Source organism: Mercenaria mercenaria, chromosome 18 (assembly GCF_021730395.1).
Source record: "Mercenaria mercenaria strain notata chromosome 18, MADL_Memer_1, whole genome shotgun sequence".
Taxonomy (NCBI): Eukaryota; Metazoa; Mollusca; class Bivalvia; order Venerida; family Veneridae; genus Mercenaria; species Mercenaria mercenaria.
Window position 1 is genome coordinate 41,775,005 of NC_069378.1, and position 25,857 is coordinate 41,800,861.

General features: G+C 35.2%; 1 protein-coding gene across 20 annotated transcripts in view; it reads right to left on the reverse strand.

The window, feature by feature from the left end:
* LOC123538148 (tensin-3-like) overlaps nt 1–25,857 on the reverse strand; it is a 438,691-nt gene that overhangs the window by 26,780 nt on the left and 386,054 nt on the right. For 18 of the 20 annotated variants that reach the window (XM_053530078.1, XM_053530076.1, XM_053530075.1 and 15 more), the window contains 3 exons: nt 14,183–14,413; nt 6,695–8,113; nt 4,593–4,906 (listed from right to left, as the gene is read on the reverse strand). In XM_053530078.1, coding sequence (XP_053386053.1) covers nt 4,593–4,906; nt 6,695–8,113; nt 14,183–14,413 — 1,964 coding nt within the window. The remainder of the gene's footprint in view (nt 1–4,592; nt 4,907–6,694; nt 8,114–14,182; nt 14,414–25,857) is intronic. The other 2 variants (XM_053530077.1, XM_053530079.1) reach the window with 2 other exon arrangements.

Consider the following 25,857-nt stretch of genomic DNA (forward strand, 5'->3'; position numbering starts at 1 on the left):
GTATCATTATTTTTCTTTGTATATTTTGAACAACTATGTCCGATCTTTTTACAAACTGTATCACTTTAACATACACCTAAACATCAACATCCCGGTTTCTAACGTTCATGTATATATAATAAACACACCAGAAGATGAACTGAAGATGTGTTCAAAGCTAAGTGTACAAAGTATCGGCTGAAATTAAAGGTAGGTTGCCCGAGGGCAATGTCTGCTTTAAACAGCTATGCTTTGGTGGAGATTAAACCAAAATGATAAAACGTTTAATTAAAGGTACTTCTAAGTTACACTGCTAGAGGGGTTATAATGTCATTATATACTATAACATTTCAAAATGTAACAAAAATAAAATGACACACATTGTCCGTTTAAGACCTAAATTCTTTCAACAATGTTAAAGATACAATCACGAGGGTCCGATTTCATTAGAAATTGAATAAAAGAAGGGAAGTACTTAAAAATTCAATCAGGCGAGCTCTGATTTGTATATAATGTGCTATAATATTGCTGATGTAATGTTACGCCCTTTCTTTTGAAAAAGAATTAAGAATTATTGTGAAAATATCTGACTGGGTCAACAGTAAGTTGGTTTAAAAAAATGACGACAATTCATGTCAAGGCATAAGTTCAAATATTTCTGCAAACTGAAGGTTATTCAGGACATTAATTATACAAAACAAGTGGTACAGAACTAAAATCTTTGAAAAAAAAATTTTTTAGTTGGGTTTAATGTCACACCCACATAATTATAGTAACTTTCCAACTCTTGATGGCTGAAGAAGATCCAAGGTGCCAATTCAGGTATTACTTCAAGCAAGAGTGCACCTGGGAAGAACCACCAACCTTCCCCATATGAAAGAATTCCATACCCCTTTGCAATGTTTCGAACCCACAGCGGTGAGAGGAAAGTCACTGACCGTTACCACTTAGCCACTAAAATTATTAATTACGTAGGTACGCTGTATACCTAGATGGCCTTAAATAATTACGAAAAACAAAAGATACAGCATACCCAGGAGCTAATCTAACAGCTGTCAACGCCTGTCACTGTATAACAAGATAATTAACTGAGGGGAAAATGATTGATGTAAGATTGTTTCAGCATTTGGCTATCATATACACAATCTCATTGCATTGTTATTTATCACATTCCAACAGAACCTTGTAGTCATTTCTCTCCATATAAAGGAATCTGTGAAAATGATGCTTAATATACTGGTACACCTGTGAATGAGGAATTTGAGTCTACAGGCACACCTGTGAAGAAAAGATTGAACATACTGGCATAGACAGTGTACATATTAAGGGCAGAACAGAAAACTGTCTAACTCCTTCTTTATTCATTACAAGTTACAACTGTTTTCTCTATAACCCTGGATATGCAAGTAATAAAAACCTGTCATTGGAAACATGGCCTTTGTTCAGAGGTGATCATTTAAAGACGAGTGTGGGGAAGCAGTTGTATATGTGCCTGTTGGGTGGGTGGAAGGGGGACTGCATTGATGTATGTTTGCATGTATTTGAAGACACAGCTGAAAGTAAATCCTACTTTGTAAACTGACTTGGCCAAATTTGAAAAATCAAGGTTCATTTTTTTTTTCCATTTTGGATCAGACAATAATTACATGTCAAATGAAAATTACTACTTTGTTTTAAAACCATAAATCTTATATACAAAGAAGAAAGATTAGGGATATTAAAGGATCAAGGATGAGGATTCAAGCTTGCCTGAATTACAAAGACAAAGTATACTTCTTTTGTAAAGAATTGAAACAACATTGAATTATTTCTCATTTATGAGCAATTTTCTTCCTACATGGTATTTTGTGTGGGCTGTGGCATTATTTTGACTGACTCATAACAAATGATCCCACACATAATTATACAAAAACATTTCAACTTGCCAATAATGATATGCACTGTCACTCTTGGATCAAAATCAAAATTATTTAAAAGTACATTAAGAGATAAGAAAGATAAATAAACAGTCTGAACAAGATGATTTTGTTTGATTTCATCAATGACCTTACTAGATTTAAAGAAAATCCCTTAAAGCAATAACAGGTAAAGTAAAAGATATTTCTTACTTAATTTACTTCTTTTTCAAACATTACTGATTCATTTTGTTTTCTTTCAACAGTATTTCGGTTTTACAGTTGTAAATTACAGTAATTGGAATTCCTGCATTTTGTGCCAGAACTGGCTTGTTCTACACACAAAGACTACTTCCCCACACATACTAGAAGTCAAGAATAAATGACTTCACAGATATTGTCAAACTGTTTCAAAGAATGTTAAATTTTGACTCACCAAGAGATCAGACTTGCGACCTCTCAAATTATAGGTTTGTGCAGTACCTACTGAGTTATGGAACATGGTACATTCAACTTCAAACATGAGTTGAGCCGTGCCATGAGAAAACCAACATAGTGGCTTTGCGACCAGCATGGATCCAGACCAGCCTGCGCATCCGCGCAGTCTGGTCAGGATCCATGCTGTTCGCTAACAGTTTCTCTAATTACAATAGGCTTTGAAAGCGAACAGCATGGATCCTGACCAGACTGCGCGGATGCGCAGGCTGGTCTGGATCCATGCTGGTCGCAAACCCACTATGTTGGTTTTCTCATGGCACGGCTCAGTTTTGATCAACGTAAGCATGGTAAAATTGATCTTTTTTTTTTTTCTTTGGTTATGTTAAATGTCACATGCCTTACTAAGTTAATCTTACACAGTATACTTCAAGCATTTCAGTTTCTTAGTTTCTTTCTGCTTTAGTGCCATTTTTGAACAGAATTTCAGTTATGTGATAGTGGGCAATTAACCTAACCACTATTCCCTGCATTTTGTAGCACCTAAATAGTAATAGTTCTCAGCAAGTAACTGCCATCTTCTCTACATGAATCAGAGGTGGGGGGAGAAAGATTTCAGACACAACATCTTCTATCAAATCATAATGCAGAACCAACACCTTGCCCGGGATTAAACTCACAACCTCATGATCCATAGATATGTGCATGTTCCATTGAGCTAAGTCGGCAGGCTTTATGTTTTCAGTTACTGTTCATCACTTTTATCAGTGTTTCATCAGAAAATCTTATTGTGTTAATTTTTCTGAAAAAATCTCACTTTTGAAAGAAAAAGGAGAGGATCAAAGCTATAACACAGAGACCTACAATTATCTTACATGTACCGCTAGTGTAATATTTCACAGTGGGCAGACCACTATTTATCTATGCCAACATGGAGGACACATTAGACTAGCGGAAACAATTGCAGTTGTTCTTTCATCTATCATTTTCATCTTATCACCATTGTAGAATTATCATTTATAATCCAAAATATATCAGATCCAAGGAATATAAGGAAAGATAACTACGTAGACATATTAAAAACAGAAAATGTGTGAGTTGCTTCCCTTAAAAAAGAATTTCATGGCTTATTTCAAAGTACACATGGAATCTTACCACCATTGTAGAATTATCATTTCCAGAGTATACATCAGATTCATCTCATGTAGCTTAGTAATTTAAGGAAAGATAACTATGTAGACATTTAAAAAAAGAGTTAATGTGAGAGTTGTTTCCCTTACAAAACAATTTCATGGCTTACATGAAATCTGCTTCAGCACATATATACTGTCAAAAGCATGATCAATTCTTGACATAACAAACAACTAAAGCTTCAACATTCATGGTAAAGATAAGTCTGTGTACAGGCTCTGTTCATTACTTTATCATGCATATTAATTGCGAGCAAAATTAATGTTAAAATGGTTGATTTGGAATGAAACTAGTAACTGCTTGTAGTTGTTAGTTAATCATTTGAAATTTTCAAACCACTCCTGATTAATTTCCAACAAAGCACTAAAAAATACTACGGCCAAATAAACAGCAAGAATAAGTGCTCTGCAATGGTTATCAAAACGGAGCTACAATAACCTGGCATCACAGGCACCTTGCAATGGATGGCACTTTCATATCTTACAGACCTGAATACAGACTTTATATAGCTTTTAGTAGGATTCAAACAGCTTTTACTTTCTATAAATAATACCAGTTTTCTATATAGATATACACTGATGTGAATTAAAAGCATATCTTCCATTAGGTAAGTCATTATAATTCAATGTAAAGAATACTGTCACGCCAGTGTAGAGGATTTCCTGCAATTAAAAAGAAAATAAAAGCTGCCTGAACAATTTTTTTTTCATTAATTTTGGAAAACACAGCAGACATGTTGTCTGCTACATTTTTGAAGGTCAAGGTCAACATTTTTTCCGTGGCATATTTTTTCATTTCTTTCTATCAATCAATGCACTCCGAATGATAAACCGTAGTTATATTGAAATTACATGTACCTGTTAATGAAATGCATTTCTGTACTGACACGTGCTGTATTTATAACGCTTATATCACTAATATCAACACACTGAAAGGTAGTTCATTTCAAATTGAAACACACTACACTGTTCTGCATTCCAGACAGTGCAGGTCCGGAGTATGAGGAATACAAAACTCATTTCAAAAATGTTTTCACATGACCTTGACCTTCATTTTTGGGTTAAATGATTAAACAGGGTGAAGGATGCTTACATGCTCAGTGGGCAAATTATCCCACACGGGCGACATGCTACGGGGGTAACCTCCATTTATTTCCTCTCTACTCACTCGTTGCTGTTCGTGCCTCTGTTCTTGACGCTGTTCCGTTTTCGTCTCGTATGAACGCGTCTCAAACTGACGTACTTCCTGTTTCATGACGTTCTGCTGCTGTTGTTGTTGTTGTTGCCATGGAGATGATGCCATTATTGAGTTTTGGGCAGCCTGTAGGGATTTCTCGAGGGCGTCAAGACGGTTATCAGTCTCTTGTCTGTCCCTTTCATTTCTGTTCAGAGTACTACTCTTAGAATCTGGAAAGAGTCAAAACTCCAAAATGTAAACACATATGAGAATCTATGTCTAATTCCAAATGAATATATATTTTCAATGATATTTATTCCCCATAGCACACAACATTCCACATAAACTTCTCACAGGTGATGACTGGTACATAATTTTCTATGTCATATACTACAAATAATTTATTCATTAGAATAAAATGCATGTCATAGGATAATCATGATGCATGACATGTATACTGTATACACTTCTTATCTTATACACAGATGCAATAGTTTCATGATCAGTCCCCACAATTACCACTACATTATTTAACTGATGTCCTTTAAACCATCAGTCACACTAATGAAGTATGCAAGTTGAAGAAATCAACCTGTGCAGAATACATAAGCAATCTGTTAAACCTGTATTAACCAGCCAGTCAATGGAGCAATACAATCTGGCTGCTTAAAGCAAGTCTGAATTAAAACAAAAATGTCAATTTTGACGTCAGCTGACTAGTGGCTGATTAAAACAAGTGTGCACAAAGACAGGTTCAACTGTAGTAAATGTACTCAAATTCCCAAGCTAACATTTGTGCGAAAAAACAATCTGTTTCTTCACAATAGTCAAAAACTTGTTTGAAGTCACATCTTATATGCTACTAATTACATAAACACATTAATTTTCCTGTTAATATTTCGGCAAAATCATTTATATAATCAAATTTCCAATGGTGCAATTTCAATACTAATATTTGAGCCGTGCCATGAGAAAACCAACACAGTGGCTTTGCGACCAGCATGGATTCAGAATCCATGCTGTTCGCTTTCAAACCCTATTACAATTAGAGAATCTGTTAGCAAACAGCATGGATCCTGACCAGACTGCGCGGATGTGCAGGCTGGTCTGGATCCATATTGGTCGCAAAGCCACTATGTTGGTTTTCTTATGGGGCGGCTCATTTGACTTCACAGCTTTTGTTTAGTGCGCTACAAATTTTATTTGATTTAGAAAATACAAAATCCTGGGTATTTCCTTCATCCAAGCAACTCCTAAACCCACGCCCCCTCCCCTACCACTACCAATTGCAATCTGATACAGAAGGAAATTTCTTTTCAGATTCAGATACCATAGATTGGATACTTCGAGGGAATAGGGATTTGGTGCAGGAACATTACACTAGAAGATGCTTTTGTAGAAAAGCGCATGTCTCCCCCAATGCATAGTCGTAAAGGCAAGAAGTCAATAGGGGACATGAGCAAAGGTCAAAGAGACACTGATGGTTGGCTGCAATAGGGATTCTACTTGGCATGTTCAATCATCCCACTAAGTTTCAACATTCTGGACCTAGTGGTTCTCAAGTTATGAATTGGAAACGTTTTTCTATGTTGACCTTGACCTTTGATCGAGTGACCCCAAAATAGGTAGGGGTCATCTACTCTGCATGTCCAATCATCCTATTAAGTTTCAACATTCTGGGTCAAGGGGTTCTCAAGTTATTGACTGGAAAGCATTTTCTATGTTCAGCACCCTGTGACCTTGACCTTTGATGGAGTGACCCCAAAAACAATAAAAGTCATCTACCCTGTAAGTCAAATGGTTCTCAAGTTATTGACTGGAAATGGATTTCCATGTTCTGTCCACTGCGACCTTGACCTTTAATAGAGTGACCCCAAAATCAATACGGGTCGTCTACACTATAAACCCTGCCACCCTATGAAGGTTCTAGGTCAAATGGTTCTCCGCTTATTGATCGGAAATGAAGCGTGACGGAAGGACAGGGCAAAAACAATGACATAATAAAACAAATGACCTACCTGACCCTCCTGTTCTCTGAACTATGACCTCTGTGATGTAATGCGGTTTATTTGCATCTTGTTGAACTGTCTGCTGTTCTTTTTGTGTCTGTTTTTCAATTTGAACTTCAATCGGTTGAGGTTGCGAAAAATCCGGTTCATCATGGTGTATTGTTTTATACACAGTTTTATAGCTTTGAAATGTATGGGGTGACACAGATCTTGGCGATAAAGGTGGAGTCCTATATTGCTGACGCGATTCACGCTCAAAATGGTCACGATCGTAAGCCGTTTCAGAGTGATGTCTCTGAATGACCCTGGGTTGAGTATGAGTCTCGCTCCTCCAGGAGGTTGAAGCCTGCTGGTAGCCTCCTCCACTGTATGTTCGATTTCGCGTCTGCTGCTGTTGCTGTTGCTGTTGATGCTGGTGTTGCATGTAATCTCGGCTACTTGTGCGCTGGGGTGGGGGAACAGGGGCTGTACTTACAGTAGAAGTTACGGATCTTTGTAAAATAGGGGATGGCGGAGGTTTATTTGAAACTTTTGAAGAGGATGATGCCGTCTGCTCCGTTATGTATGTCGTATGAGAAGCAGCTACTGGCAATGTGTCATGAGGTCGAAAAGAAGTGTCACTGGGTGATTTTTCTGTATTATATGTATGAGTACGTGAAACTGTGTAACTATATGGGCTTACGGGCCCATTTTGTAAAGGAGATGAAACTTTCGATGATTCATCCTCACTCTGCGCTCGCTTTTGAAAATATTTATTTTGAGTTTGTGATTTTTTCAGTTCTTCAATCAGCATCTGTTCATTTCTATGGCGACTTGGATCACGTTCTGAACTCTTTTCTCGCAATTTAGCCTGTTGTTGTTGTAACCATGACAATGAATGTTCACCATCACTAAGTGAGGATGGACCGTTTGTCTGGTAATTATATGATTCTTTTCTATAATTATTCTCGTAATCAGTTCTATAAGGAGCCTTTGGGCTCTGTGGGCTCCGTGACATTTCTGGAGATGACGGTGTATAAGTAAATGCATTCACTGGTTTATATTTATCATCAGTTATTGTTTTACTTTCTGTTTTCACAGAATAATGTTTTTCTGACCTCACTTCTGGCACTTTATAAGTCACATCGCCTCTTTGAACCACTATATTGCCTTCTGGGCTCGTATGTTCTTCAACAGTTTTAAAACTCCGCGTCCCTGGCGAAGATTTTTGACTTACAAATGCTTGATCGTTTAACAAGTCACTTAAAATCTGATCAAGCTGTGTTTGTTCATCTAGCGCAACTTTCCCCGATCGTGGACTCGTTGAAGAGCTGTAAGATTTGCTCATACTAGTATTCGACATGGTTGGCTGGTGGAAATCACGTTCACGTGTGTTATAAGACCAACTTTCACTACTGCTTTTATGGGTGGTGGATGTTCCCATGGGTACTGAAACATACAAAAAGGCTTATGAATTCTAAAGTTCAAATGCCCAAGAAGAAAACATTCCTGTAAAATCATAAATATTTCAAGGGAACTTATTTTTGTGGATTTTGTGGTTATTCAAGAAATTAAACTCAAACTAACAAATAAAGTCCCATTCATTTAATCTTCTTAGGTTGAAATCCAGATGAAATTGCCCACAAAATGACAGTTGCTTACAAAACTGAAAGATTTTACAGTATTGCAAATAAGCTGTTATTTCTTATACTTAAGTCAAGTCCTTCAAAAAAATACAAAATGTATTCCATAAGTCTTCATTACATGTTTTCACAGAAATATTACAATTTTCAATCTTACATACATCTTTTGCATATATAGTTAATTTGTACTTGGTAAAAGACTTTCAAAAATATTTGGAAATTACTCAGGTAGCAGAAAATGACAACAAGAGCTCCGCCAAGCGGGGCAATATACGCCCGAAGGGTTACATCAGAGAATGGGAGCAAAATTTAAAGAACTTGACAGTTGAAGCCCAAACGACAGGAACAACAAAGGGAAGAAATTCCACAAAAAATTCCTTACCAGGTACAGGTATGTCAAAATACACCTAAAAATTGGAGGTATCATCCATGTTGTACCACAGAAAAGTGGTCTCGTTTTTTCCCTACGGCCAATAATAAAAAAGTTCCAAAATAAGCTATTTATAGTAACATAAAAGGGAAGTAATTCAAATTTTTTTTATTGCAAGTGAACAAAAAAGGGACCTGCCAAATAAAAACAAGAGCACTGCAATGCAGAGCAACATACACAAAGCAAAGCCATATATGACCTTTCACCCCTAAGTGTGACCTTGACCTTGAAGCGAGTCATCCAAAACATGCGCTCTGCATGTCGCCTCAGTGTGGTGAACATTAATTTGTGCCCAGTTTCTTTGAAATCCTTCAAGCAGTTCAAGAGTTACAGAGTGAACACGAAACAAACTGATATGACCTTTGACCCCTAAGTGTGACCTTAACCTTGAAGCGAGACATCCAAAACATGCGCTCTGCATGTCGTCTTGGTGTGGTGAACATTTGTGTCAAGTTTCTTTGAAATCCTTCAAGGGGTTCAAGAGTTACAGAGCAGACACCACATTGCTAACGGACGGACGGGCAAACGGACACCGGGGTATAACATAATATGTCCCTTCGGGCGTATAAAAATGTGCATGCAGATAAATTATGATACTGTAAAGTCCACAACAAGCAGATTTAAACATTTGATTAATTTGGTCGAGTTTTAATTAAAACAAGTGAATGAAGTATTGCCATGCAATACAAAGTCCCCTACTGGAAGGCACCTAATTTTCTCTACTGCAGTATAACATAATGAACTGATATCTGTCAATGATGTATAAACAATATTGTACTACATATACAATATCTTTTAACAACACACTTGGATTAAAATGTGCATATAAAAAACCCACAGTTTTTCATATTGAATTTTTTGCTGATTATAAATGTTACATGTAAGTTATTTATGAACAACAAAGGAAATTATATTTAAAAAAACAAAAAAAAACAAGTGAATGAAGTATGCCATGCATTACAAAGTCCCCTACTGGAAGGCACCTAATTTTTCTGCAGAAACATAATGAACTGATTCTGTCAATGATGTATAAACAATATTGTACTACTATACAATATGTTAAACATTATAACAACACTGGATTAAATGTGATATATAAAACCCACATTGTTTTCATATTGAATTTTTGGCTGATTATAAAATGTTATTCATGTAAGTTATTTATAGTAACACAAAGGGAAATTATCTTTAAAAAAAAAAAAAAAAAAAAAAAAAAAAAATTAATAATATAAGTCCACAAAACTCTTACCAGGTAAGATAGGTCAAAATACACCTAAAATTGATGTAACATGCATGCTGTACCACAGAAAAGTGTCTCGATTTTCTCTACTGCAGTAATAAAAAGTTACAATAAAATCTATTATATAACACAAGGATGTAATTCTAAAAACAAGGTGCTCATGGTGGTGAACATTTGTCCAAGTTACACAAAATCCCTATGATGAAAAAAAATGTTCCATACAAGTCATTCTTGAATTTGACCTTGACTTCTAATATGACCTTGACCTTAGACCTAGGACCTGGTTCTTGCGCATGACATGTTGTCTCATCCAGGGAAATATTTGTGCAACTGATATCTAAATCCTGCTTTGCATGACAAGTTATAGACGGACAGGAAAAAATCCTCTTGACCTTGATCTCAAAGTGTGACTTGACCTTTAAGCTAGGTACTGGGTGTTGCGCATGACATGTCGTCTCATCTGGAACATTTGTGCCAAGTATTTAAAATCCCTTCATGGATGGCAGAGTTATGGACGGGACAGAAAAAAACTCTGTTGACCTTGACCCCAATGTGACCTTGACCTTTGACTAGGGTCGGATTTGCGCATGACACGTCGTCTCATCATGGGAACACTTGTGCTAAGTAATTTAAAATCCTTAATGAATGTCAGATTATGGACGGACACGAAACAGACCCTGTTTGCTATGTTAACATTGACTGCTAAGTGTGACCTTACTTTGAGCTAGGGTCTGAAGTGTGCATGACATATCGTCTATTAAGGACTTTGTGCCAAGTATATTAAAATCCCTTCATAATGGAGAGTTATGACCGGACAGGAAAAAAACCTTGTTGACCTTACCTCCAATTGTGACCCTGACTTTAAGCTAGGGTCCAGGTTTTTCGCATGACACGTCGTCTCCTCATGGGAACATTTGTGCAAGTAATATTAAAATCTCTTCATGGATGGAGAGTTATGACCGGACAGGAAAAAGCCCTGTTGACCTTTGACCTCAATGTGACCTTGACCTTGAGCTAGGGTCCGGGATTTGCGCAGACACATCATCTCTCATGGGACATTTGGCCAGTATACTAAAATCCTTCAAGATGGGAGAGTTGTGACCGGACAGAAAAAGCCCTGTTGACTTTGACCTCCTATTGTGGCCTTGACCTTGAGCAGGTCTGGTTTTGCGCATGACACGTCGTCTCATCATGGAACATTGTGCCAAGTAATATAAAATCCCTCATGATGACAGAGTTATGGACCGGACACAAATTTGCGGACGACGGAATGACGGAATGACGGAAAAGGGGCATCCTATAGCCCAAACTGGTTTCAACCAGTAGGGGACTAAAAACAATCAAATTTACATCATATTAAAGACATTCCAGCTTTTATAGGTGGAGACACAGGGGTTGGGCTCCAAGGTAGAACCACTGACCTCTGGCATGCCAGCTGGACAGCTTCCTCCCATAAAACACCCAAAAATGAATTTTCCATCCTTAGCTGGGTTTTGAACCAAAGGTGCAGAGGGGAAAGTGTTTTGAAGTAAGCTGCATTAACCCCTCTGCCATGGAGGCTCGCTACTGAGACTTAGACCAGCTTATATAAAATAATGCATTCTTGCATAGATTAAACCAAGCAAAGAGCATTAATTTATGCTGCACCATAATGATAGTAATTAAAGTATCTTCAAAATCTTTAGAAACGTAAATTCACATAGAATTAAGTGCAATAATACACAGTCATGTCATTTAATGCGAAGTCAGAGCAAAACAGATTGAAAATTTTATGAATACCGTATTTTGGTGTGTATAGGTCGCACTTTTTCTACCCATTTTGCTGCCTGAAAAAGTTCCTGCGACCTATACGACAAACATTGCCAGCAGAGTTTTTTCGGCCAATTTGACCGTACCTCTCGCAAATTCGTGCATCTGTTACGAACGAACAAAAGGATAAAAAAATTCATATCGCGCCTTTCACCATACGTTTACTTTCAATAAAATATATCGTAAATAACCCATCAGACTATTAAAATTACAATTACTTTAATTTAAAGATTTTTGCATTTCATTACTTGTTTCTACTTTCGTTTACTGGACGCCACTGACATGTACTCGGGTTGGATAAATCGGACAGATCCGTCATCCATTCCAACATGTTTATACTAATTCTTAGCGTATTAAAAACTTAAAAGATAATTTTTACTTTTGATTTTTAAATAAAAAAAAAAATCCAAAAGTAGATATTTTTTAATCTCAGATCAAAGAACGCGGTTAATTACATGACGGAAAGTGTTATAATTGCTGTGCAAACAATTCACATTTAACTTGCATAATTACAGAATGTAAACGCAAACAGTCTGCTGCCAATTAGTGTCAAAAGCCGCTTTTCTTTGATGTAGTCTGTTACGATACTATGTTGGTACGTAACGGTTGGGAATCGAAAATAACTGTCCGATTTCCACCAATCAGTTCTGATAATAATTCAGTCCGCGCATCAATTGGCCGCCGCCATAACTTTTTTGACGGTAATATTTAATATTGCTGGAAAAAACCGAAACTTAAACTGTGACTATACGCTAGAACTTAAATCTCCGACCATTTCCAGAGCAAAAATTAGTGCGGACTATACATACCGCGACCTATACCACCAAATGGTAAAATGTAAAAGACACACACTTATACCAAATAAGGTAAATCTTATAGGTAATGATTTTGTAACCTAAAACCACAGATATTTTAGATAATAAATGTGCAGGTACAATATAAAACCACAATAAACCCACAACAACCAACATGGCAAAGAAAAATATAGTAAGAAAAATAACATGCACCTAAAAAGGAGAGTACAGGGTAGGTGAAAGTGGGAGACAGATTGTTTGTTGTTTGTTTGTTGTTGTTTTTTCTTCTTTCTTTTTTTTGCTGGGTGTGGGAGGGGGCAGGGGGGGGATCAAAATAGCAAAGTGGCAATTTGTTCATAAAGAAATGGTGACTTTGGTTTGGGATAACTTGTATTTCAAACAACCTGAAATTAACATGAGAAATGTATTAAGGGGGATGTTTCCAGATTCATGTAATATGAAATTATATAAGACATATACTGGAGCAGTTATGAATGGTGCTGTAAAATAGTAGAAATACAGCAGCACTTTACAGAATATTCTACACCTTAAGGACTGTATGCTTTCATCTAGACTCTGGTGGCATGTTCCTTTAACGAATCTGTCTGCTGACCTATGCTATTACAAGAAGCACAAACCAGAGTTTTTCTAAAGTTTTTGTAGCAGAAATATGCTGCCCGGCTGTAAAATAAATCAAACCAGTAGAAGTGACCTTCACCTTTCACAATCTGATAACAGGAGACCTTGACCTTTGCTCTTTGATACACCATAATGATAATGTACATAAATTACCTTCACTTTTGAAAATATTTCAGTGTAGATGATAGGGCCAGTACTAGTGACCATTCATCACTCAGTGGGAATTTTATCATAGACCTAAATACATCAACCTTAAGGAAGCAGACAACAATAGAAGTTCAAGGTCAAACCAATTTTAAGAAGCAAGACTTCTTTAATGGAAAAGAAGGTCCAGAAAAATATCGCACTCAGATGGTAAAACAGATTTTTGTCCCTACATCAATGAGATATACAGTGCAACCTCTGTAGAGCAACACCCTTTGGGAGATACAAATATTGTCTGTTATGTAAAGGTTGTTGTTCTGGAGAGGTAAATTGATAGTAATTTTTTAGCTAGGGAATTTGATGATGTGTATAGAGAGTTTTGCTTAGAGAGGCCACTATGAGAGTGTACTGTAACATTATAGTCACTGCTTTTACAACTAAAGCAAAGAACCTTTTTCAGCTTTCTTCAATTTTGCATTTTAAAAAGTTTATCAAAAAAAAAGTTTCAAACCATTTCTATTAAAAGTTGCCCACATTTGGTTTGTAATTTAGGCAACAATGAATATATTTAGAAAGTAACCATTTGACTCCTTTTAAATGAATAAGAATAAAAATCAAATTTTGTAAGTAATTAAAATTCTTTTTGTTTTTCAAGACACTGAATTTGCAAATTAATATAAAGACAAAATTAATTCTTGAACCTTCTTTTGTCAAAACATTTTTTTATTATTTATGGCCACCAAAAAGGTCAATTAAACACCAATGTGGAATCTAAAATGGTTACTTCTAAGACCAAGATGCAACAAAAAGGGACAATACCAGAGAATGCAGAAATACCCGAGTCTATACTCGATGAGTACGAGCCGCCATTTTGTAGTTTGGTCGGCCCGTTTTGTATGATCTGCGACTCCAGCTTTCTTTTGTTGACTTGCGCGTAAAGACTCCCGTCAACAGGACCCTGAGAATGATCCAGTTGCGTTACTCGAAAACTGTCGACCCCGTGCTGTTGCTGATGATGATGAGAACTCTGTAGGCCGTTGGCATTCACATCTAAAAATAGATCAGAGAGACGTAATGTATTTTAGCAGCAAAAAACCATGATAAAGTAGACCATTTTGCAGTATAATACTTTGTTCATAAACCAGTCGTAAAAGTTTTTTTCCATTACATTTGAATAGACTCTCTTTTCTTGTAAAGGAATGGGACCACACTGAAAAATCATAAATTCCATGTTCTTAATTATTATTCTCCTTCCATTGATAATTTAGCACATGGATATATGCTGATGATCATTACAAATCCACTACCCTAAACAGGAAAGATTATATTTCAAAAAAAAGTTACAAAGGAAACATTGATAAATTCAACAAGAAAAACGCTTATAAACAAAACAGATTATTTTTGCTTCTTATACAACTGGCACTTTGATACCAGGCATGATACAAGTAAATTGTCAAGCAGGATAAACCACAATACTTGACACCACTATGTTAACTGTATTAATTTCCATTCAAAACAAACTTCATTGAAAAATTGTTCTTTGTCTTTTTACTACAAATTCATGTTTTTTGTTCTTTTGTTTTAAAAAGATTTTCTTACAAAAAGATTTTCTTACCACTAGTATTTGACACTAAATTTCTAACCATTTTTCATAACACAAAATTAATTTCTTAAAAATTTCCATACACATTTTTTCTGACATACACCATCCACTTCACATAAACAAATTAACAAAACTCCCCATGTATGAATTAATTATATTACATAGCATAGGTACACAAAAAAGCTTCAGGTAAGGGCAAGAAATTTTTTGAGTGGGCCGAGTTCGAATGAGTAACCATTTTTCAGTTGAGTAACTTTGCATGGAGGTGTTCATATGGTTAACTCTGTACCTGGACTTTAACCACAAGACTGTCAGGAGTGTCAAATTGCTATAATAAAGATCTGAAAATCATAAGAAAAGATCAGAACAGATGTTAAGAAATTTGGCAATTTTACAGTATGATGACAGTATGCATAAAGAAGAGTACATTTAAATTTGTAAACAAATTCCTGCCATACTGCAGCTCTCTTTCAGAACACTTCAATGATTCACTAATAACTTCTATTTGATATTCATTTAGGGAACAAACAAAGCAAGCCCTCATTTAAAGGCTTCAAGCAAAATGGGACAGGTAAGCTAAGAAAACAACAAAAGTCCTACCCCTTTAGCAAAACTTGAGGCCAAATAAACTTCTCAGCTTGTAGCAAATCAAGACAGTCATGATCAGAGACCAAACAAAGTCCTTTACCTTGAGTATTTAAACATGACAATCATGAAGAGAGAAAAGAACCAAAATGCTTCATCTGCCAACCAAAGTCATTTACCTTAAGCATCTAAACATGACAATCATGAAGAGAGAAAAGAACCAAAATGCTTCATTTGTCAACCAAAGTCCTTAACCTTTAGCAAAACAAGACTCTTGCGAGCTGTTAAGCCGAGAGACAAACCAATGTCATTAGCCTATCAAAACAAGACAATCAAAATGCTATGAGAACAACCAAAGTCCTTCCCTATTAGCAAAAGCTGTAAAACCAAAGAACATCTTAGCCTTAAGGAAATGTGAGTGCTTCGACTTCCATTTTATCAAAAGGTATAATTTTACTCATTTTACATAGGAAGTGTCTAATTCATCACTTCTCCACCCAGTAACAAGTCCTACACCTATTCCCTTTTAACTTCCATAAAAATCTTCCTTACACACAGACACAGCTTGCATGTTATCCATCATTTCTCAGGTTTTATCAAAACAATTGAAGAAAACATACACACATTTTGATTAGCTTCTGTTCTGGCGGCTGCAAATTGTGGTTAACAGGCCTGTAAATACCTTCATCAGGTCAAGAAAGGTCAAACTCTACTTTTTTTTTTCTTTCATTGTAGACTTTACCCAATTTTTATACCTGTTTTTTTTTTCTGTCTGTGAACAGAATTTGACTGACAGTCTGCAAGACATTATTTCGGTTAATAGTTCATTTATACCTGTAAAGACCCCACAAAATGAAGTGAAAATCAATCAGTGTACAAAATATCTAGCAAAATCTTTAGAAATACTGAATATAAAAAAAACTAGAAAGACAGATAAATCACAGACTGGCTCAAGTTCCTGTGCCCGTTTTGTCATATTTCTCTTCCTTAACAGTTGAGGCTGTTTCTATTCTGATAGTTTAGCCATCAGATAAAAATGTGCTATTAAAGAGGCTTAAATTTAAAGAACAAAAATTCAGCCAGGGAGCCAGGCAAGCTAAATTATAAAATGCACATGAATGTAAACCATCAAGGAAGCAACATTATGTATAAGAATATTAAAGTAAAGTAATAACATGTGATCAATCTAAATAGTGTTTTAATTAGCAGTTCTGTTTAACTAGTTTTAGGTTATACCTCTTTATGTGACCCATCTACTAAATGAGCATGTATACATATAAAACAAGTACCAAACTCCACTTATTTTTATGATCATTGCTGGTAAAAATGCATGCAATAATAATCAAAACAGCTTGTTCGATTAAAATCTGAACACAAATCTCTATTCACACAAGTGGAAAATCAAGTGTTTCTGCAGATGCTTTCCTGCAAATCTGGAGCATTCAGCAGACTGCAAGTGCCTGAAAACATGAAAATGTTTTGCTTGATTCATAAAAATTGCACTACTGTCAAGAAAGATAGTTCTGATACTTGAATAAGATTTCTAATCAAAATTCCACAAAATCTAAGCTTACAGTACTTCTAAAAATAGAAATATTTACAAGCACACAGGTGAACTCTGCAGATTTTAGACTCACCGAAAAATCCCATAATCCTTTCATCTTATTATATGAGGTGTGTAATTATTTGATTAATTTAGGAGATCAGCAGCTGCAATAGATGGTTAAGTTAAATCCAGGGGGCACTGGGATTTTGGCAAGTGGCACCTTCAGTTTAAAAGCAATTTTTCTTCAAACTGATACACCTACCAAAGGACTGCAGATGTTGATGAGGGAGATAAGCTGCCAACAACAAACATACAGGTAGTGGATTTAAACCCTTCTAGGATTATGACACTAATCTTACAAGATTGAAGCTATTACTAACTTTTCCAAAGAATTTCATATATGAAGATATGTTTAAAGTTCTGAACCTGTTATGACAACCTGCAATTTCCATTTGAATACGTATTCACCATATGCAATTTCCACATTTCCAGGCGAGTACAGGAAGTCATGTGTTTGTTTGAACTATATTAATTGCTAAGGAATACCTTAGTAAAACATGAAGAGCATCATTAATGGCTCACTACTTTAAATTCATGACAAAAATTCATGTGGAGGCATTGGTTGGGAGGGCTAAGACGCTTTCCTACGGAGGTGAAGTCCCCTGGTTCGAATCCTGGCTACTCCCACTGCGGTGTGTCCTTGGGCAAGGCACTTTATCATGATTGCCTCAGGCGACACAGCTGTAAATAGGTACCAGCAAATTGCTGGGGGTAAGGTATAATTGATTTAAATTGTTCTTAAAATAGGGTCGCTCAAAAGCTCTACAGAGTTTATGTTAATTGTTTCACAAAGCGACAGTAAATTTTTACCTTTACCTTTACAATCAGTACTGTCTAAAAGTATACTTGTATACTATAGAAAGCATTTGGCAATTTCCACACTTACATAATTAACTAGGCCTTTAAAAACACTTACCTGTACCTAAATAGTTACCAAATGACATGCTGATTAATTCACAATACAGTAACACATTAACAGAGAGCCATAAAACAAATCAAAAGCAAATGAACTCAATATCGGAGAACCATATATTCCAATGTATGTAGAGCTTGAGAAAATCACACCACTGGAAACATCTTCATATCTGAATGTCTAACATTGTGTTTAATTACTTTGCACCAAGTTGCCAAATCTCCCAAGGAACTCTTGGAAGACACCATGCCAAAACAGCTGTTTTGTGTCTATTTCGTGTTTATTGCAAATGAAAGCTTTGTTGATAAAATCCCTGATGTGCACTTTTTTCTTGCATATTTCAACACAATCTGACATGCAGTGCTTCTCAAAGATATCCTGCCACAAGTAAACAACTAACTGAATTTGTCAAGTTGGATTCCACTCTACTCCATTTCTTGCAATTCCAAATTTACTATTTTGGTCTAGATTGCAACCAGAACTTTTTTCTACTCTAAAATCAAAATTTATTACTGAACAGAAATTAGCTCTCAGCTTAAATCACTATACTTTACATACATTAATGTCAGTAAGTTCATAAAAACGATGATGTCAATAAGTTCGTATTTGCAAACTCCAGATTGCACGAGATCACAAACTCAACTTCTTCTTAAAAGAACAACAGCTGAGCACTAATTAGCTCAACAGTAGTGAACTTTCTCTGTTTATAACATCAAAAACACTAGCCTCTTGTTTGTCTGTGCAACATCATGCAACAATTTCTATTCTGTGTTTTTTTCTTGTTTTTTTTTGTAACTATAAAGCTGACTCTACTACTGTTGTCCCTTGTAAATCTTGAGCCATTAAATTCTTTGTGTATCTTTGTGTATCAAATGCCATTAAATTCTTTGTGTATCTGATGCTTTTTAACTCTTTGTGTATCAAATGTCATTAGATTCTTTGTGAATGTGATGTCGTTGTATTTGAGCTAAAAAAACGTTGCTACTATACAGTCATGCAAATAAAAATTCAATGTCTTCAATAAGCACTTCCAAAACTTTTGACATTTTTTGCCTTCAAAAATTGTTTGTGGATTTTGGTTTAATTGCATTTCCAAATGGAGCAGAATAAAGTTAGTGCTCTGTTGAAGCATGGCAATGAATTCGAAATGAAGGAAGTATTCTATGCCTTTGCAAATGCAGCAAAATAACAGAAATATTCTCAAGCAAAATGAAGGAAGTATCCCTGAAGGAATTTTTAAAAGAAGTGTCAAATGCCTTTGCAACTGAAGTAGAAATGAAGGAAGTACCCTCAAAACAACTTTTAATGACAGTGTCAAAGGCCTTTACAACTTGAGCAAAATTAAAACGTTCTTGTCATGAACCAATTATTCATGGTTAACCAGCAAATCCCCCTCTAAGAAATAAAGGCAGCATGTTTGCAGTTTAATGACATAGTGAACCTCACACATAAAATCATATACATCAAGTACTGCAATTTCTAAAGTACCCTTCTTGGAAATAACTGAGGGCATAATGAGTTCCAGGAATACTTTGTGCATTGTGATGTATATTGACCTCTGGCATATTTCCTGACAATCAGAAATTTATCTTCTGTAACTTCCAGGAGCAGGTGAACTTCAGTATTTCATTCTGGTCCAATATACTGGCTTGGAAGAGAAATTTAACCTTTTAACCAACAACAGCAGCGATATCTTCCCTTGAGGTTCCTAGTAGGTGTATGGGGCAGTGTGGGTGGGATTTAACCATTAATTGGATGTCTGCATAATTGATGTAAATTCTATCATGGGAAAAGCAGTTTTGGGCATTTAGTTCTGATTCAGTCTTAGGTTCTGTTTCAGGGCATTCAGTCTTGGTTCTATTGTTATGATCTATTTCGTGGCACACTAAATTTTGGTATAATTCATGTAACACAATCTTGGCTCTATTTTAAAGTATGCAGTCTTAGTTCTATCTTAAGTTCTATTTCAAGGCAAATAATTTTGATTCCAGTATTAAGATTCTTTTTCTAGGTACATGGTTTTGTGGAACTTAAGTACCAATGTGGCACCAAAGGAGACATTTTTAACTTTTTATCAGTTTCTTTTTCTTCCCATACATTTAGAAAGGATGCATTTGATGCAATGCCGAGACATTACTTTGGCTTGAATTCAAAATTCAGGTGAACAATTCATTGCATTTGAGATAGACTGTGTGACTTGATCAAATTTTTGAAACAATTCTGGCTAAAATTCAACTATTTAATCAGCCACATGAAAAGCTTACAGTTTTAACATTAAAATATCTACTAAATTGTGTACCTGCTCGGTTAACATTATTTATGATTCAACAACTTGCAACGAAGCATCGCATTCTTCAAATTAACAGCGAGGCCTTCAATTTCAGCAAGTTCACTACCTAATTTCACAGTTTTATCTGAAAATGCAAAGTATGCTGTGAAATTTGTGTGTTTTTAAAATAAGAGTGACCATTATACATTTGAGACTGTGTGAAAAACAACATTAGGACTCTGCAACCAGCAAGGATAAAGATAGTGTACATCCATACTGCTCGTTTATCCCCAAAGTCTTCTGTCAATTTAAGTGCTTGTATGCAACTGACAAGCAAACAGTATGGATCCAGATCAGACTGCACGGATGTGCAAGCTGAACTTGGTCGACATTCATCGCAATATGCTAACAATGGGTTTTTGTACAGCAGCGTTCATTTAAGCCAATTTTACCTTATTACTATTATGATACACCCTAGACAGTTTATGTTACCGAACAACTAAATGTTCATGTAAAACCTTCCTCTCTAAAATTTTTATGCAGAAACTTTCCTCTAGGAAACTATTTGATGTAAAAAGTCATGTGATAGAAAAAATAATGTTTCTATCATATAATATCTGAGAATATAACACCAGGACAATGACATAATCTAAATAATTACACACTATATTGTATGATCTACACAGCAAATAATGAATGCACAATAAATCTTTAAGCAGATTCTTGATATATAATCAAGTGGAAAATTAGAACACTCTTGCAAAAGATGTGAACATAAAAATTCCCTAGTACAAAACTTTTGCCAAGATTTAGGTTTTCACCCTTAACCTTCAAGGAGGATAAATTCCAGAAACCTTACATTATGTAAACAAAAAAAAAATTCTCAAGAAAAAAAGTAAACAGTTGCCATGGATGCAATTAGAGCAAACCCACCAAAATGTTAGGATGATTTATACAACAAAACTTTAGTGGTAGACATAAGCAAAATAATAGCAAATATTAATCATTCTCTATTATCATACAGATTGTTTCTATCTCAAGTAGAGATAAATAGATAGGCTGTAATATTACCCACTGGGGGTCAATGACTTACTTTTGTCAAATCTACTTTGTAAAAAGTGTCAAGAGCATTAAACAGTTTAATTTCATTACAGTGAAAGCTAGAAAGCTATAACATATTTCACAACGAATGTAACATAAACAAAATTATAACAAGCCATTAAATCACAACTTTCTACTTGTGTGTGATTCAACTTTCTTGTAGACTTATTGTGTGATTCAGAAAGTAGTGACTGTTGAAAGTTATTCATTCACAATGCATGTTCTAGTCCTAGAGAGTTTCAAGAACATCCAAGTACTTTCGCAGCTGCACATTTCATCATAAACTTGTTATGAATCAATTCTGTTATCTTCTTTTCTTATAATCCAATATCCTTTAAATCAACCACTTTTACATCTTTTAATTTAGACTAGGCTATATTTCATTCATTTTCTAAAAACACTCTAGTCTGCTTTATAATAACTTTATCTGAAGTAGGGGAGTAGCACAAGGGGTTCCACTTAGTCTTAAATTATTCTTTATCATTTGGATCTATCTGGTATCAGATAAGTTCAACATGCTCATCTTACTAGGGTAAAATATGTCCCAATCTTTTATGAATGAATCAAGTCATGTGCTTACAACCAAGATATATAATTTATCATGTCAAAATGATATTAATGGTATTTTTACTGGTGCAGACATATACTATCTTTCTGCAGGAAATTATTCAAATTTTTCATATTGATGTTAAGTTTACTAAAACCGATTTACCAAAATGGCATAAAACACCACTAAACTGCCACAAAATATCAAAAATATTTCTCAAGTCTTCATAAATGTTAAAAAGGTTATCAAATAGTTCATAAAATGCATCATTAAATTGTTTATTGCACTCTTTAAAACCAGTGCAACAAGTTAAATTGAGCCAAGCTTTGAGTAGAAAAGCAGTTGATGCACCATATGCACACACTCCCACATAAACCTCTAACAGATGTGCACAAGATAATCCAGATAATTGTAGATTTATCTCCTGTTAGTAAATCCTGCACATTATCTCTATGATTAATCTAATTATCACCTATTTGTTTGTGCTTTGGATGATCAAATAATATTAGGAAGCTTCTGTTAATCTCACAGACTTATTTTGTCTAACAGTACTTTGTATTCGAGTAGTTTGATACCATACAAATGATATTTCTGAAGCATTTTTAGTATCTCCATTTAGGCAACTAATACCTGCAAAAAATGGTCTGGGATTTTGTTATTTTCTAACTTAATACTGACCGCTGCCAGGTAAGGATCACATCAGATTCGTTGAGTATTTGTGTGTACTCAAGTTAAGAATCTTTCAACAATTTTTCTGTCATATAAATGACAGTACTGTGTTTACTTGTAGCAGTAAGCATGCCCCCCTTTATAGTGCTGCCTCACTGGAATATCACATATAGACACATGACATGATACCCCACTCAGTCACATTATACTGACACAAGACTGACCAGTCCTAACACTGTCCTCTTAATGCTGAGCACCAAGGAAGGAAGCTGCTAGGTACCATTTTTCACATCAGATTCTTTCCGTATGAAGTAGCCAGGGAGCAAACCCACGACCTCCCGTACTGGAATTCTTCTCTACTTTCCTTCATGGCATCCATCACCTTTGCCCTTTCTTCAACACTCTGTTCATTAAGTCCAAGTAGGTGATTCCTCTGTGTTGAAATAATCATTATTTACTGTATGCTCCTGTCACTCAAACAATTAATAGAGAACAAAAACATCATCACATGGACTCAAGCCAACTGATGCTCTCATTCTTCCAGAACCTTGACAACAGGTCATTTGATTAACTGTGAACTGAACTTGATTCACTGAAGAGGTAAAATCCACTGTTAATTACTGAAATTCAATGTTAATCAGTATGTTCCAGCAGTTGTTTTGAGAAAGTCCACATTCAATACACCTCTTAGTTTAATTACCTATCTGCTCTTCAGTAAGTTTATCCAACTTTTAGTTTAGACTGTCCTTAATTAACATCAAACTTAGCAGTAACATGATAAAACTTGCCTATCATGGTCAATTTCACCACCTTTCCTTCCTGTATTCTGGCAAATCTCTAGTTTTTAATGTACCTTGAATTATATCCATGTTTGTTTCCAATTATTCTAAATATTTTACAGGTTCTGTTATTTTATCTTTGTCTTATGTTTGTTTCTTCACGAAACATTCCAGCATTCAAGCATACAACGAAATAGTGTCCTTCACCTTGTTCGAATGTCACAACATTTAAACATTCATTTCTCTAACACACTATTTACTTGACAATCTCTTTTATTCTTTATTCATTTTCACTGCAACTATTTGTATACTTCTTTGATCCATGTGTTTCGACTTTGTAATCATGAAAAATACTAAATTATTATAATTTTTCTCAGTGTGTTTCTTTAACTAATCGTATGTATATAAAAAAAAATAAAGAATAAATTTTTCTTACCCGTGTTCTTCTTTGTATCTTTACTCTTAGACTTCATAATTCCTTTGGTTTATAAGAAAACACAATAACTTTACCTATGAAAAGTCATTTACATATTTTTCCAAAGCAGACTGTGTTTCATATTTTCTTGATTAGCAGCAACAGAGACTGGTACCCCACTGTTTATGTACCTACCTGTAATGATACCAGTCTACTGTTGGAATGGTTCTCCACTGAGATCTCTCATAATCTCTTTTTGTGCATCTTTAGACTGGCTATCCACATAAACTTGATAAGAACAAAAACTGGCTAGCATCAATTTTCAACAATTTCACTTTAGCAACTGTGCATTTTATGTGCAGGTATACAGAATCTGATGAAGAATTTGAGTTGTTTTTTTCTGTAAATAATCAGAATCGGCTTTCCAAATGCAGATACAGATCATAACATCTGCAAAATATGGAACTATAAATCAGTTCCATTGAAATATAGCTGAATTCACAAATATTTGCAGTGTGATTTTTAACATACAAATCTGGAGTACATATTATGTCATCCTTTAAAATAGAACAGCCTAAAATAATAGTCATTTGTAATTTTAATTCAAAAGCTGCAAATTGAAATCAAGAAGCATGTCTGAACATTTTTCACCCCAAAACAGTGTGGAGAGTCTCAGAAATAAAAATTTCTATCCTAACAGACATTGTTAGACGACTTTATGAGTGAAAGTATGAAAGACTTCACTCAGTCACTTTGGTCAGTATGTTAATTGTGTGTTTGGTCAGTATGTAAATTGTGTGTGATAAAAACAAATACTCAAACAAAAAACAAACTATAAATAAATATCTTGTTACAAAATTGTTCACAGCCAAGAAGAAACCTTACAAAAATAATCTTGATACAAAAAGTATTTTAACAGCCAAGAAAAAAATCTACACTAAAATAACAATATTGTAGCAGCCAAGATTGTGTAAATGACACTACAATCTTATCTCTCATTGACTTCGCTTCCAACAGCCAGTCTACACAAAACACATCTCTTGTGCAATATTTCCTCAGGAGACTCACCTTGATGATTCAATAATGAGGAATTTTAACCACCTTACATCTCTTAAGAGTTGTCAGGAATGGCTTTTTGACTGATGTGCCTTTGATCCAATGTTACCTAGGGTGATCATTTACAGGACAGGAAATGTTTTTTATGTAGACTTTACTGTATTAGCCATGTGTGTTATAGCCATGTGTTTTTTACTCTTAAGAAAACTATTAAAAATCTGAGAGCCAGATTGGCAAAAAAACTAAGCCCAATGATGCAAAAATATTGATGACAGCTGGCCAGGTTAAAACTGCTTTGAAAATTATATTAGTCTTTAGCCATTACTTTGAAATTGACAATGTAAACATTTTGAACATTCTTTTGAATTCTTGCTATGAAAAGTATCATTCTTAACATTTAGCCTTGAAGATGGCACGGACATCATTGTGAACCATGCGTTCTTGCTCTGGAAATAACAAGAGCCTCACTGGAAACCTAGAGTTCTTGCTCTGGAAACAACAAGGGCATCATTATGAACAATGCATTCTTCCTCTATAGGAATAACAAGGGCATCATTGTGAACCATGTGTTCTTGCTCTGGAAATAACAATTAAGGGCCTCACTGGGAACCTTGAGTTCTAATGCTCTGGAAACAACAAGGGCATCATTGTGAACCATGTGTTCTTGCTCTGGAAATAACAAGCACTGAACTGTGAACCTTGAGTACTTGCTCTGAAATTTACAGTAACATAAACAGAACCTTTTGTTCTTCCTCTGAGAGCAACAGGGGTATTTCAATGCTTTGAAAATGTCTTTGGCATAAGATGAAGCATGTATCAAAGCCAAGTTATAAGGTAAAGACAAGCATCATGAAATCTGTATCTATACTAAAAGCCTGTGTTACTGCTTTCAATGAACTTTAATAGTAAGAATTTTACAGCTACTAGCTAAAATATTATTTTAAAACTAAA